General features: G+C 42.8%; 1 protein-coding gene across 2 annotated transcripts in view; it reads left to right on the top strand.

Annotated features, from left to right (window-relative positions):
* The window catches only part of LOC311426502 (WD repeat-containing protein 7), a 98,748-nt gene that overhangs the window by 63,665 nt on the left and 21,616 nt on the right, over positions 1-13,467 (top strand). For both annotated transcript variants that reach the window (XM_084502865.1, XM_084502866.1), the window contains 4 exons: positions 5,063-5,180; positions 5,936-6,085; positions 6,424-6,506; positions 11,288-11,387. In XM_084502865.1, coding sequence (XP_084358991.1) covers positions 5,063-5,180; positions 5,936-6,085; positions 6,424-6,506; positions 11,288-11,387 — 451 coding nt within the window. The remainder of the gene's footprint in view (positions 1-5,062; positions 5,181-5,935; positions 6,086-6,423; positions 6,507-11,287; positions 11,388-13,467) is intronic.

Raw genomic sequence — 13,467 nt, 5'->3', positions numbered from 1 at the left:
AATGTATCAGCATGTAGCCTTGAGGAGCCCGATGCAATTTTCATCATGATAAATTGCATAATAAGCGAGAAAGTGTTTGCTTATTAATCCATAACAAGATTTAGATTGAAAATGGCCTGTTACCTTCCTGACAGATACAGTACTGACTGCAGACAGGCTGAGATGGAAAGAAACAGAGCAGCAACGTGTGCAGGGGGTTAAGTGTGCATCTTACCCTCGCGGTGCCCTGCTGAGCTGCCCCTTTTTGTGCCTGATTTACCGTGTACACAATAACAGAGCACAGCTGCCTGGCTTCTCTCCCCGATGTTAAGAACGTTTTATGAAAGAGCTTTTATGTCAAGCTTGTGCTTTAAGAAGGAAAAAAAAAAAAACACTTCACGTTTATTGACCAAAAAAAGCGCTGTTTTCTTTTTTCCCGACTGAATTAAATAAATATCTGAGCTGAAATCCCAAACTCTGATATTTATAACTCCTCTGCTCTCCCAGTTCATCCCAGTCCCCAAAGGCCGTAGCGTGCTAGCCAGCCGTGCCGAGTGAAGCTGCTCAGGCATGAGGATTAAGAGTATTTTTCTAGCATTTATTAGGCTTTGATTTCGTGGCGTGGCTGACTGTAGGGAGCGGTGCTGCCTGCGATTTCTGCTCCTTGAATTACAAGCTAGACTGTGATACAGATTGTGACACCATCTACCAGAGTTAACAAATTACCTTTTACTTGATTCGTATGTTTATATGTAAATGTGTACTAAAAATTGGGCTAAATATTGTTAGTTTTGTTTGTGTTTAGTGGAAGCCTTTAGTTTTACGTTCACATGAATTGCGCCCGTGCAAACGTGTGCTCTGTAATAGGGACATCCCAAATTTTTCAAGTACAACGGAACAACTTTAGATTATAAGGTAAACAATTGCAGAAATTGGGGTCTTAAAAGGAGAAATGAGAGCTGGTGCTTGGTCCTGAAGGTGATGAGGCAAGCTAGCGTGTGCTGCAGCGACTGCAAAGTGTTAAGCAAGGAGGAGGAGGAGGAAGAAGCTGAATTGCAAGCTTCATGCTGGGGAGGAAGTTTGGGCCCTTCCCCTTTGTTCAGCCATCGCTTCAATGCACACGTCAAGAAATGTAGAGGTCTGATGGCCAGATTTCGTGTACAGCACCATCAACACTTTTTCCTTCCCCATTTTTCCTAGAGGTTACCTGCAGCTCTCCTGACCTACCTGGTTCATTTTCACTGGTTTCTAGGATCAGCTTTTAAACGCACCCTCCTTATTTCTGTAGGTGGTAAAGTACACGTCTAAAGTAGGTTTAAAATAACTTATTTCAGACAGGTACGTTGTAGAGATTCCACTCAATTCCTTAACAACCGAAAATGGTTTTGTACATTTTAAGAGCACCAGTTTCTATCTAAATGCTTATCCTGATTTATTTACTCTTTCAGCTGCACAATTGTGAATAAGATTACGTGATTCTGCAAACGATTGGAGTAACAAAATGCTTGAAAACATGCCTGCTAGTAAGAATCAGCATCTGTAAGAAAGCTGATGAAAAAGACAAATGAAGAACTACACAGAGTCTTTGGACCCCAGTTTCTTACTTCTGAGGTTAATCTGTCACAAATTATAATTACTACAGAATTATTTATTACTATTACTGTCACGAAAATGACTACAAAAAATAGTAATTCCCCTGGCCCTGTAGGGTCGCGAGCAGTGGGATTCGTCCTCCTACACGTCAGCCAACAGGCACCGGTCAGAGGCATAAAGAGGTGTTGGAGGCAGGGCTCCTGCTGTTGGGTGCAGGTGGAATATTGTCTCTGGTGTCAGCCACGTGCGCTACAGGACGGGCTGCAACCATTTTGTCTGTCACGCTCGCAAAAATCATCCCTCAAATGTCTGCTGAGGGCTGCGGTGGGAGGCGGGGGGCGGCAGGGCCAGCACGTGTTGGTGCAGGGCCCTCCTGACACCCCTGGACACAAGGACATAAGTCTGGGCGTGAGGGGCAGCCTGCCCTCCGTACGTTGGGTTTGCATCTGCCCCTGTTTTGTTGGAGGCTGGTGCAGGGTGCCCGCTGCCTCCTGAAAGGGGCCGTGGGGAGCAGCTGGCAGCCCGGGAGGGGGCTAATCTCTGCCCACATACTGCCACTGCTGAGCCATGCTAATGAATTCACAACAAGCCTGTTGCTTTGCAGGGAAGTGCACGCTTTACCAAGCACCCTGTAAGGAAAAGCGCTGCTGGCACAAACGGGAAGCCTTCTCACAGAAAAAAAGGGCCGAGACATTGAAGTTGTGATTGCTTGCGGAAGATAATGAGTCTGGGCTGAAAGGCTGACTGTGATACCTGCTTCCTGCTTCATCGCTTCTATCTGGAAAATCCTTATGTGACTTTTTTAAGTCACATTCAAATACGCTTTTAGAAACAAAAAGGCTGTAGGGACATCTTTATAGTATTGGTGCAGAGACTTTCATTTTCAAAAGCTGTAGGTTTGATCTATATACATGGGAATAATAATATCTATACAATATACATGGGAAAGGAAATAATAATAAACTTCAGTTTGTGTTTTTTTGAATTCGGGTCTATAATGGTAATCTGTACCTCGTCTTGTTGTTGCTCCAGAAGAATGGTTCATTTGGCAGAGAACACTTGAACCATGCTGAAATTCTTTGTTGTGAAGCATTTAACTTGTAAGCATCCAGGAAAAAAGCTCTCATAACATTATTTTTAAGGACACTTAAAAATATTAAAAGGAAGAAAAAAAAAAAAAAAAAAGAAGAAGAAAGAAAGGAGCAATTAAAAAGATAAGTAACTCAACTGCTCAGTTACAACACTGCCTAAATTCTCTTCTAAACCATAAGCGGACTTTGCAGTGAGCTATTTATTTGACTTTGTAAACTTCTGCTACTCTTAAAAAAAAAAAAAAAAAATCAGTAGAAGAGCCCTGGGGCAGAGAAACCCTTCAAATAGTGCCCGAGGTGACATTTTCAGTGCATCTGATGAAATGACATGCCACGCTTACTTTCTCTTACCCACGTTTTTACATGTGGTCTTGGGGGAGTGATAGGAAATAAAACCTTTGTGCTTTCCATCCTGGCTCTGAAAATGCAGATTTCCTTCAGTCTCGCTTCCAGATAACGTTATGCTGTAGACTTTACCTTTTTTCATGGAATAAAGCTATCTTGTGTTGTCAATGTGCACTTAAATGCTATAGTTTAACAAAAAGTTTTGGTTTTATTAATACTTAGCATTCATAAGTATTTGTAATACAAACAGCTGAGGTGTAGAAATTTCTTTAAAACTCGAAGCCAGTTTGTTTTGGCACTGCTCACTTGGGTGTGTTCTCATCCCGTGCAACATGGGAGCACCTCAGCTTCATCCCTGACCTTCAGAAACAGGGAGCACTGATGGCTAAGCACGGCAGTATGCAGAAAAAGGCTTCATTTTCACAGAAAAACGAGGAAAAGAAATAGCAGAGAGAGAGTTTCAGTGCGTTCTTAAAAATAATTTGTCATGATTTAGCAAAACCTCTGGGGAACTGCGCTGTACTCACGTGGCTGACTAGTACCAGGAGGGAGCAAAAGAAAATAACATTTCTTTTGTCTTTATTTAAGAAGCAAAACAAAACCCTAGTGCTGCTTCTTGGTGAAAGTGTGGTCATAGCAGCAGAATATATGTTACAGAAAACTTGAAAATGTTTTAGAGCTGGCAAATTGGCTTGTGTCTCCGTTTCCTTTCTGCAGTAGACCTGTTGGAGTAGACCTCTGTAGGAAGGGCTACGTGTTCAGACTAAACACAACACCGGTTCCCAGATGCTTCTTCCCCTTCTGTAAAAGCCCAATTCCAAAAACGTGTTCATCCCTCTAGCTCTTTTCTGCCATTTCTTCCTCCCACACTGCTGCTGGTTTCTGTTGGGGAGTTGTTCTCTCTTGGTGCACCAAAGCCAGCAGGTGAATACTGCTTTGCCACCATGGTCTTCTCCCATAATCTTTAACCATCGTTAAAAGGGTTTCTTAAGTGTTGTTGAATTTTGTAGTCCAGTTCTCAGCTGGATCAGGTACACCTTTATGCAGTGGTTTGGTTTCCTAAAGGCACAGAGCTGTGAGCCCAAAGAGGTACCTTTGGGGTGGTTTATGGACTGTGGGTGTGAGTGCAGGAAGGATTGGTAGAGTTGCTGGATAATGTCCAATTAGCCTAACAAACACCCAGGCTGCTGTGGCATAGGGAGTGGTGATAGTTAAAGAAATGTTAAGAAATTAAGCTTTCAGACCAAAATTGGCTGTGTATCTTTTTTTGTCAGGTAACACACTGTCACAATTACCAAATACTGGATTTTACTTTTGCTTAATGTAGTTACAAGTTACTTACTGTTATTTTATTGTTTCTTACGTTTATCTTCTCACAGCAAGTACAAACGCAGTGTATGGAAAATTTAGATACCACTTAATCCCTTAGTGTTATTTGAAGGCTTGCGGTAAAAACCCGAGTGTTAGAAATGCTAAAGAGCATGAGAATAATTTCATAGTAAGTAGGAAGTACAGGGTACGAGGCTGTCTGTCATCTCTTCATGCTTCTGTAACTGAGTCATGTGCTGAATAAAATCACACTGAATAGATTCAGTGGCTTTAGGTCTTCAGGAAGCTTCTCGCTTTAATCTCCTGTAACCAGTGCTTAGCTGAATTAAGTAGAATTACTATAAACGGGATATTTTTCACCCTGCATTTAAGATTTTGTAAAGGAGTAAAACGTAAATTCTTTGGGAGACATTCTTCATTTGGCTTGTCCTCGCTTCTGTGATACGTATTCAGCACATACAGATAATTTGTTAACAAGGCCTTTTTAACACTTTGGACAGATGCACATACTGTTTTCAATCTTCATGGTTAATTATTCGATTTTGTATTTGATGATAGAACACCCTGACTCCTAATCACCGCTCATTGTTGGGAGTCCATTATATTCTAACTGTTTGAGTGCTCCCGTTGACCTTGAACCGACATTATAAGCTGTTTCTAATCTTTTCACTCTATATTTCTAATGCTCCTTTTCTTTCTCCCCTCTTTGTCTGGTGCCCGTTTAGCATCACAATGGGGCTGCCCCTCAGCCCGGCGGCCGACTCTGCCCGCTCGGCGCGACACGCTCTCTCGCTCATCGCCACGGCCAGACCACCCGCCTTCATCACCACCATCGCCAAGGAGGTGAGCTGGGCCCTCGCAGCAGTCCTTCTGCGAAACAGAAGCAAGCCCGTGTCCTGCCCTTCCTCCCCGAAAGGGAAAACGAGCGAGCGAAGTGTTTGTGTCCCCGCGGATTGCTCTTTCCAGTCACCCGTAATTAACGAGCGGTTTCGTGCTGAACTCAAGCCGTTGAGCCGTGCCTGGCTTGATTTGTTGTGTCCTGACGAACTGGTTATACAAACTTCAGATAGCGATGTGTAAAATCCTGCTTTCTTTTGGCTGTGCAAACACCACCCAATTAAGTATTATTTCATACTGGGTGGACATTTAGCCGTGCAGTCTGGGGGTGAGGAGTGGGGACGGTGCTGTGAGGTTAGTGTAGGTTGGGCGCTGTCTTTGAGAGCCATTTGAGTAAACCCAAGTGCTTGGAGCTTTCACTTGGCCAAAAAAAGGCCTGTTATAAAGCAGACATTTAATACCCAAAGAAATATGCAGCAATATGTGAAAATTACATAATCAGGACCCAAGCATTTGCTCATCTTGACCTCACATTTTACAAGATTGAGAATTAAAAAGGTAGACCTGTGTTTAAAAACTGCTATAAGGAAAACTAACCTTTAGCTCTACCCATAACGGGGTATGGGAAATAATCCGTGTGTCTCAAAGGGAAGCAAAATGTTCTGCATGGTACGGGCTCTCAAAGTAGCATGCATATAACAGTAAGCAGAGATGGAGAATATACAGCAAGGCACGTTTGTATAAACCCTGCTCTTTGCTAGGTGCACAGACACACCGCCCTGGCTGCGAACACGCAGTCTCAGCAGAATATCCACACCACCACACTTGCTCGGGCTAAAGGAGAGATCTTACGAGTCATTGAAATACTGATTGAGAAGATGCCTACCGACGTCGTGGACCTTCTGGTGGAGGTAAGGCTGTGCTGCCTTACGTCTTTGAGGTTTCGATGCAGCAGTACTGGCCTGGACTAGCATTATAGAGTTTCATTCTGTGTGTTTGGTAAGCTTACGTTTACCAAAAATTAGTCTTCTAATAATTGTTTTTTGGTGCTCCAAAGGGTTCAAGTTGCCAGTACCATTGCTGTGGTAAACACTATTATGTGCAAGCCAGTTCTGGTTTCTTTTATCCCAATCATACTTTAAATTAGATATCAAAGCTGCAGTCAGGCACAGAAATGTTTTATTTTTGTCTGTCAGAAGGTTTATTATGAAATATGTAATATCAAATAACATTAACTTGTGTTTCCGAGGTTATGGACATCATCATGTACTGCCTTGAAGGATCTTTAGTTAAGAAGAAAGGTCTTCAGGAATGCTTTCCAGCCATCTGCAGGTAAGCTCTTCCCTCAAGAGTACAGTGAAGAAAATTATAAGGTCATCAGAAAGATAAATTTCTTACTTGGAGTGAAACAGTCTTTTGTGTGATATTTGCCCCTTAAAGCAGCAAATGTGAAGAGTGGTTTTTAGCTCACCTGTAAGCCTTTACAGGCTTTTAATTTACATTCACATCTGACAGATGTGGACTAGAAAAGTGTTAACAACTCTTTAAAGTTCAAGTATTCTAAAAGTCCAGAAAGATGAAAACATTGTGCAGTCTCTTGACAATTTGTGTCCTGCTGCCCCTTCCTACATCCTGGCTGCTCCACTGGAACAGCTGCACAATCTGACCAGGTTAATTGTACAGGTTTCTGTCAAAGGGTGTATAAATATCTTTGTTGCCATTGTTGCAAAAATGATAATAACATTTTTGAGTAATAAGTTAGATTCACGTGTGCAGGACCTGCTTGAATGAGCTAATTGACATCATCATGCAGGCTGCGGGGAAAAATATAAAAGGGGCAGGGGGATGTGACTAACATGGTGAAAGCAGAAAATAAGGATCTGGCTAGGAGTATCTGGGGGTCTAGTGGTGGTGGGTTGTTTCCAGATACCCCGTACAGCTGGCGGGCACTGTGTTGGCTTCCATAAACACCTTTCAGCCAGCTGCTGTCTGTTAGTACGCTGCCACCAGGCCAGGAGCGGCCAGTTTGAGGTAGGTGGCAGAAAAAGGTTTCCAGGTGTGCTGAAGACACACGCTGGCCACACAGGCACTGCTGTCCTAGAGGCCCCAGCACCATGGGGGCTCCTGGTCCCTGGAGGTCTGGGTGCTGGGCGTCTCTCCCACTGGCAGCACTGGACGACGTGCAGTTTGGGAGCAGGAACAGAAGCTGAAACAAGCTGAAAACAACATGTGATAATTGCAGAAGTCACAGGGGAGGAGAAGGGTGGTGGTGGTGGTCCCCTGTGGTCGCATGTCCGCGTGGTCAGAGGGTGCCGACAGGCACAAGGGGCTCCCACTGACCCTGGCAGGGAGCTGAGCACAGGCAGGCGATCTTGTAGGCAGCTCCTGCTTTACTCCACAACTGGTACTCCTAATAGTAAAATGGGATTTAAGACATGTGAACATTTACAGCATCCTTAGACTATGATAAATATCCCAGTCACACTATTAAACTAGTACAGCCGATAAATTAAAACATTCATCTCTCAACCATTACATTTTAATTTAATAAGCTATTAAAATATTGAATAGTTTCAAGAAAAGAGCTATTATCCTGTTGACAGATAAGATACTGATAGAGGTAGTCTTCTTTCTTCCTGATCCTTTAAAAGGCTTAATTTAACATATAAATGCAAGGGCAAGTGGAATTAACGCAAAAAATCTCCCTGTTTCTGTTGTACTTTTATAGTTATAAGTTATCTTAAAATTTTCTTAAATGACAAGTAATATTTCCTGTTACATGTAGTTATAGCCACAGTAAAAATGATCCAGCACCCCCCTGATATGATCATTCAGCCCAATGGAGATTTTCGTAAGATTTCAGCAAATCGTTGGATGTCTGGAGAGCCTCTAAGTGGAAGCATTTCAACGTAATCCTACCATTAATTCTTTTAATATCCTACTGCTCCTTTTGCTGCACGGCATTGCGTGCACACCTGTTGTGACTAAACCATTCAGGTGTCTGACTCGTTTCACTAGGTGTGCAGGTCCTTTTTTCTCGTGGCCTTTAATAAGGCATTGCCACAGCGTTGTGCCATGACAAATACTTGTTTGGTGCCTGTGCTGCACCCTTGAAGTGACGTCCCTACTTTTAGTGGAACGGTAAAACCCACAGCTGTGAGCAGCGGTGTGCTGGGTTAAAGCCCCAGATTATCTTCCCTCTCCTTTATTCATCTTCTTTCTTTTGCTGTTGCACAAACGGAGCAGTCGTGCTGCTAATTGCATGACTCAGTCCTGATGGGTTGTGATGAAGTAAATCCGTCACCGTGCAGCATTTTTTATTGCATATGGTTATGGTTTTCCCATAAGTGGTATTTTTTTATAGAGGATTGTCCTGCCTTTTAGCATCCTCTGTGCAAACTCATTTCTTATCAAAATAAGCTCTGCCCTCGCAGAGCTGTTTGGGACAGACGTCAGGCTGGTGCTCAGGCCCACGCAGGAGCACCTTCAGGTTTGTTCCTCTCCATCCCTCCTGCTGCTGCACGGCCCGTGTTGCTGCCATCAGTGTTAGTAGTGACATTGCAGCGTGGCTGTCCACGGGCACGAGTGGGAGAGGCTGGTGAGGGAGACAAGGTCAGGGAGACAGCACCACGCTTGTCTTTATCTTCATACACACTGGTTTCATTTGGAAAATGTGGGGAGAAGGATGCAAGCTCCAGCTCGTCCTTTAATTTGGAGGATTAGCTGGTACAAGCGATCGCAGCGCTGTTAATTTGGTTCCAGCAGGATTCCCCCCGCGTTAAATTGAGCTGTCTTTTGGCTGACTGAAGTTTCTCTGAAGAGCAGTAATGGAGCAGCACTCAGAGCAGGCTTTCCATTAAGATGCCAATGATGGATATGGAGGCACCAGCTAGGCTTGCAGAAATGACTCCGTAGTGTAGTCTAAATATATGCTGGCATATCATTCTCTATTGAACTCTACCATACAGAGGTTTAGAAAGGGAGGCAAAGGATTAAAATGTTTAAATCTAGGGGTGCTTGCAACAATACTGAGCTAACTAAATGAGAAAGAGCGGGGCTAAAGAGCTGACAACGGAACGTCAGTCTAAGGAGGAGGGGGTTTATATAAAATTAAGCTCAAAAATGTCTATTTCCTGGAAGCTTTTTTTTCCACAAATCCTCTGTTGTTACGGAGACTGATGGATTCTTCTCAAAGAGAAATCCTGACTCAGCTTTCTGTCTAAAGGGGCATTTAAATGCAGCAGGGAGAGAAATGCTGCGTGCTCCCACATCACAGCCGGTGTCTGCCGGGGGAGACCAGCCGACTGTGCCCACTCAGAAATGTAATAAAGGGGACATAAAACATCTCATGTAGAAACTTGGTTGTATTCTGTTTTACTCATGATGACAAGACGTGTGTATTTCTATGTAAGGTTGAAATAGCCTTACAAGTAGCCCCCTCCCCGTTCACCTGAGGCACCACGTTAACTGTGTCGGTGACTGCAGTTTGGCATGAAATGGTGAAAAATGGGAAAGCTCTCCCATGCTATTCACTGTTTAGGACATGCTATAGACCCTGTGGATACCTGTTTGCCCACAGCATTAGCCTTTTTCTCCCCTATTTTTCATGACTGGCTCTTGCCCTTCCTGTTCCCTAGCTGCTTACCAACAGCTTTTGATTTTTTTTTCTAAGCACTCTTCCTTTTTTTTTTTTCTTAATAATAAATAAGAAGATCTTGCTGCTGTTACCATTAAGTAACAAACAAATGAGGTGTGTTGCTGCCCTGCCCACACGCTCTGTGACTGTGCAGGACATCATCCCTTGCCTACACAGGTTTTGTCTTTGCCTTGCCCTCCCGAGCTGGTGCTGCTCGCTGAGCTGCCGGCTCTTTCACAGCGGGCTCCTTCCCTTTGATCTGCCTCGAAGCCCAGCCACCGAGGTGCAGGCAGGGAGATGCAAGGGGGATGCTCCTGGAGCTCGGGAGCAAAGCTGGAAGCTGCAGGCCTGGGACCAGGGGTGTCTGCGGGGCCGGTGGTCCTCAGGATGCGGGAGGACAGGGGTGCAGAAGTGCCTCTGAGCTAGGTCGCCTTGCCCCTTCTCTTGCACAAAAATGAATGATTTTCATTTCCTTGTGTTTGTTTGTTTGTTAACATGGTGTTTGGTGCTGTTTGCCTTCCCGAATCCATCCCGCGCTGCAGAAACAAGTGTAGCAGCCCTGTAGGAGCAGTTGCTATGGCACTCTGGGAATCCCTACGAACAAGGAGATGGATCATTGCAAGATTTGCTGTCTGAAGCCATAAATGTGGTCAGCAGCATATTTTTACAGACCAATTCTAGCAAGCTCGGGCAGCTTTTGCTGTAGTAAAATTTAACTGAAAAATTAGAATTAAAATTTAAGTGGAAATGCAGGTGACACTTTTCACGGGTCTGTTCTTCCTTTGAGAAGACAGGCATATATATTCCCAAATGTTTCAACTGGAAATAAGGATTCTGATTCTCTTGTGTTTCAAGATTGCAAAATCCAAGGAATTTCTCTATTTTTTGTGCTCGGATTGATAGCATACACTCACATCGAACTTTAAGGACTCTCACATGCTTCTCAGCTCCCTTTCACCTGAATATTGTTGTATTAGAGGTAGTTTGATGACTTGTCCTTTTTTTTTTCCTTTTTTTCTTTTTAATTTACATATTTTTTTTCCCTTTGCTTCCTTGAACCTTTCTCATTTGACTTTCAAAGAAAAATGCTCTGAAATCGTTCAGGGTGTTGAGATTGTCTCATGTAACCCTTTGGCATCCAGCATTATTGTGGTGTAGAGCTGTAAACAACGCTTGCACATGGACATTGCAGGAACTGGTGATTATTGCATAGATTATTCCCACACTCAACAGAATTGCTGTAACGCTGTTTAGTAAAAATAAAAAAATAAATCCGATAGGATTCTGCAGTAATGAGCCAAACATCAGTTGGGTTTGTTTGCTAAATGCCACATATGAAAACTGGCAGCTGATGGATTTTGAAATCAAATCTCTGTTCCAGCACTAATGTTAATTACCCAATGGCATTGCAAATTAATTTGAACATCATGCAGGCAGGTCAGATCTCACCTGTTACTTGTTATAATGTTCAATTCAGGTTCTACATGGTCAGCTATTACGAGCGGAGTCACAGAATAGCAGTTGGAGCTCGCCATGGTTCAGTGGCCCTCTACGACATCCGGACTGGGAAATGTCAGGTAAATAAATCATTGTGACTTCCTCCCCATAAAGTGTGGAAGTTATTGAAAGGAAAGAGCAGCAAGCTCTGCATCAGTTGACATGCTGAGCTGCTGGAACATTATGGATAATGCTAAGGGGATCAATAGTTTAATGAAGGACTCAAAGTATATAGAGCCCTACTGTCTTCATTCACTGGAACTGAATGGGTGCCACAGATGGGTTAATAATGAAAGCCTAAAGTTAGGTGATACCCTTGCTCTGAAAGAAATGAAAAATCTGATTTGAAAAGTTAAGCTTTATAGAAGCATGCTTATCTACGATAGAAGTCCCAAAGAAAATCTACTGGTTATTTTTTCCTAAAACTCCTCTCTGTGAAATGGCACGGTGCTTCCATCTGAGGTATTTCCACTTCCCTGATATTAAATAAGATACGTGTTCTCTTACCCCGCACCTAGGAGAGGATATGTGTGAGGATAACATTGAAATGAGCGCTTTGCTTGAATTTGCGTGGAATTACAAATGTTGAAGTAACAAAGCATTTTCAGAAAAGTTAATTGCTAGGACCCTTTATTATTCCTCGTGCTATGTGATCCACTATTTTTCCTCATTGAATTTCAGTAGTCATGTAAAACTTGGATAAAATACCTGTATTTTGAATCTGCCTTATTAGTTGGTTTTGTCATTGTTGGCTGTTTTTTAGTGTTTTGGGGAGAGTTTTTGTTCAGTTGGTTTGAGGATTTTTTAAATGCAAATGTAATTGTTGGGTGCAAATATGTTTTTTTGTTTCTAAACTTGGACTAAAAGGACTAGTCCTTAGTCCTTCTAAAATGTGCATTATAGACAAGGTAGCATAGATTTCTTTCTGCTAAATCTGCAGTGTCACTTAGCACTTTGCTGGCAGAACTGTGTGCCAGCAAAGGTACACATGGCTGGTTCATTTTCTGTTCTGAAATTTTGATTATTTCCCAAAACTAGTAGCTAACAACGTTGTACGTTTTGGTATTTTTTGTTTAGACAGCTGTCTGTGGAAGCTGAGCTGGCCAAATTTATTTCATAATAGCTATATAATGCAGGCAAAGAGTATCAGTGGACTGTTCTATCTTGTTTTAGATCATTGTTTGGATCATGATTTATTAATTTAACTACAAAATTACTCCACAAGAACTGCTTTATATTGATATATCAGATGTCACTGAGCATTTTTGCTGCCTTGCAGTCCTGTCATCAGCACCTGGCCAAGATTATGCCTTGCTGCACACAGCTCTCTGCATTCCCGTTTCCAAATATACATGTTGCATTACTTTTTCTCCCAGCTATTCACCAAGCAGCATGACAAAGCAGTTAGTTGCTGAACATCTCCTGCTGGCCATTAAGAGACACCGACCACAATTCCTTTCTGTGTGCATCATTGCACCGAAAATTGAGAGTGCAAAGTCCAGATAAGTCTGCGAAGTCTTGGCATCTCAAGCTAACAGCTAATTCCTGATCCTGCTGGAGAGGAGGGGGAAAAAAAGCACAACCATCCACGTCCTCACATCTCTCTGTTTTCAGAGCACCAGGAGATGGGTGACAAAGCCCATTCTTCCATTTAGCATCAGTACTTAACCAGTGCTACCGGCCTTGCATTTTTAACTTTGTCTCATTCATACTTCATCTACTGAACTGGCTCCAAGGTGAACAGAGGTGTTTGATAGCATGTGGAGTAATTAGGAAAGTTCTTTCTTGGCAGTGTGAATTCCAGATAGCTCTGTAAAGCGTTTTACACAATCTGGCAGTCTACAGGAGTTTTGCAGAAGACCAGAGTTCTTTTAAACTGGATTCTGTGTAATGACCACCAGCTCTTGTGAAGGTGATTGTCTTGATGGTTGCAACACTTTTATCTGATTTAGTGTCACTTCCATGTTAGTTGGTGTTCTTTTGTGTTTGGTTCCTGGAACTAACTCCAGATTTCTGCCAGTAAATTGTCTGAATAATTCACTGCCTTAATTTGATGTGTTAGTGAATATTCACAGTACTTGTTTTCTTACTTTCTTAGTAAGCTACCATGTAAGGTGTGGAGGGCAGAAGAGGGTATGAAAGGAAAATTTGAACAGGATT

Source organism: Aythya ferina (genome assembly GCF_964211825.1).
Source record: "Aythya ferina genome assembly, chromosome: W".
Lineage (NCBI taxonomy): Eukaryota > Metazoa > Chordata > Aves > Anseriformes > Anatidae > Aythya > Aythya ferina.
The sequence above is the reverse complement of the archived record's forward strand: the minus strand, read 5'-3'. Positions and strand labels throughout refer to the sequence as shown.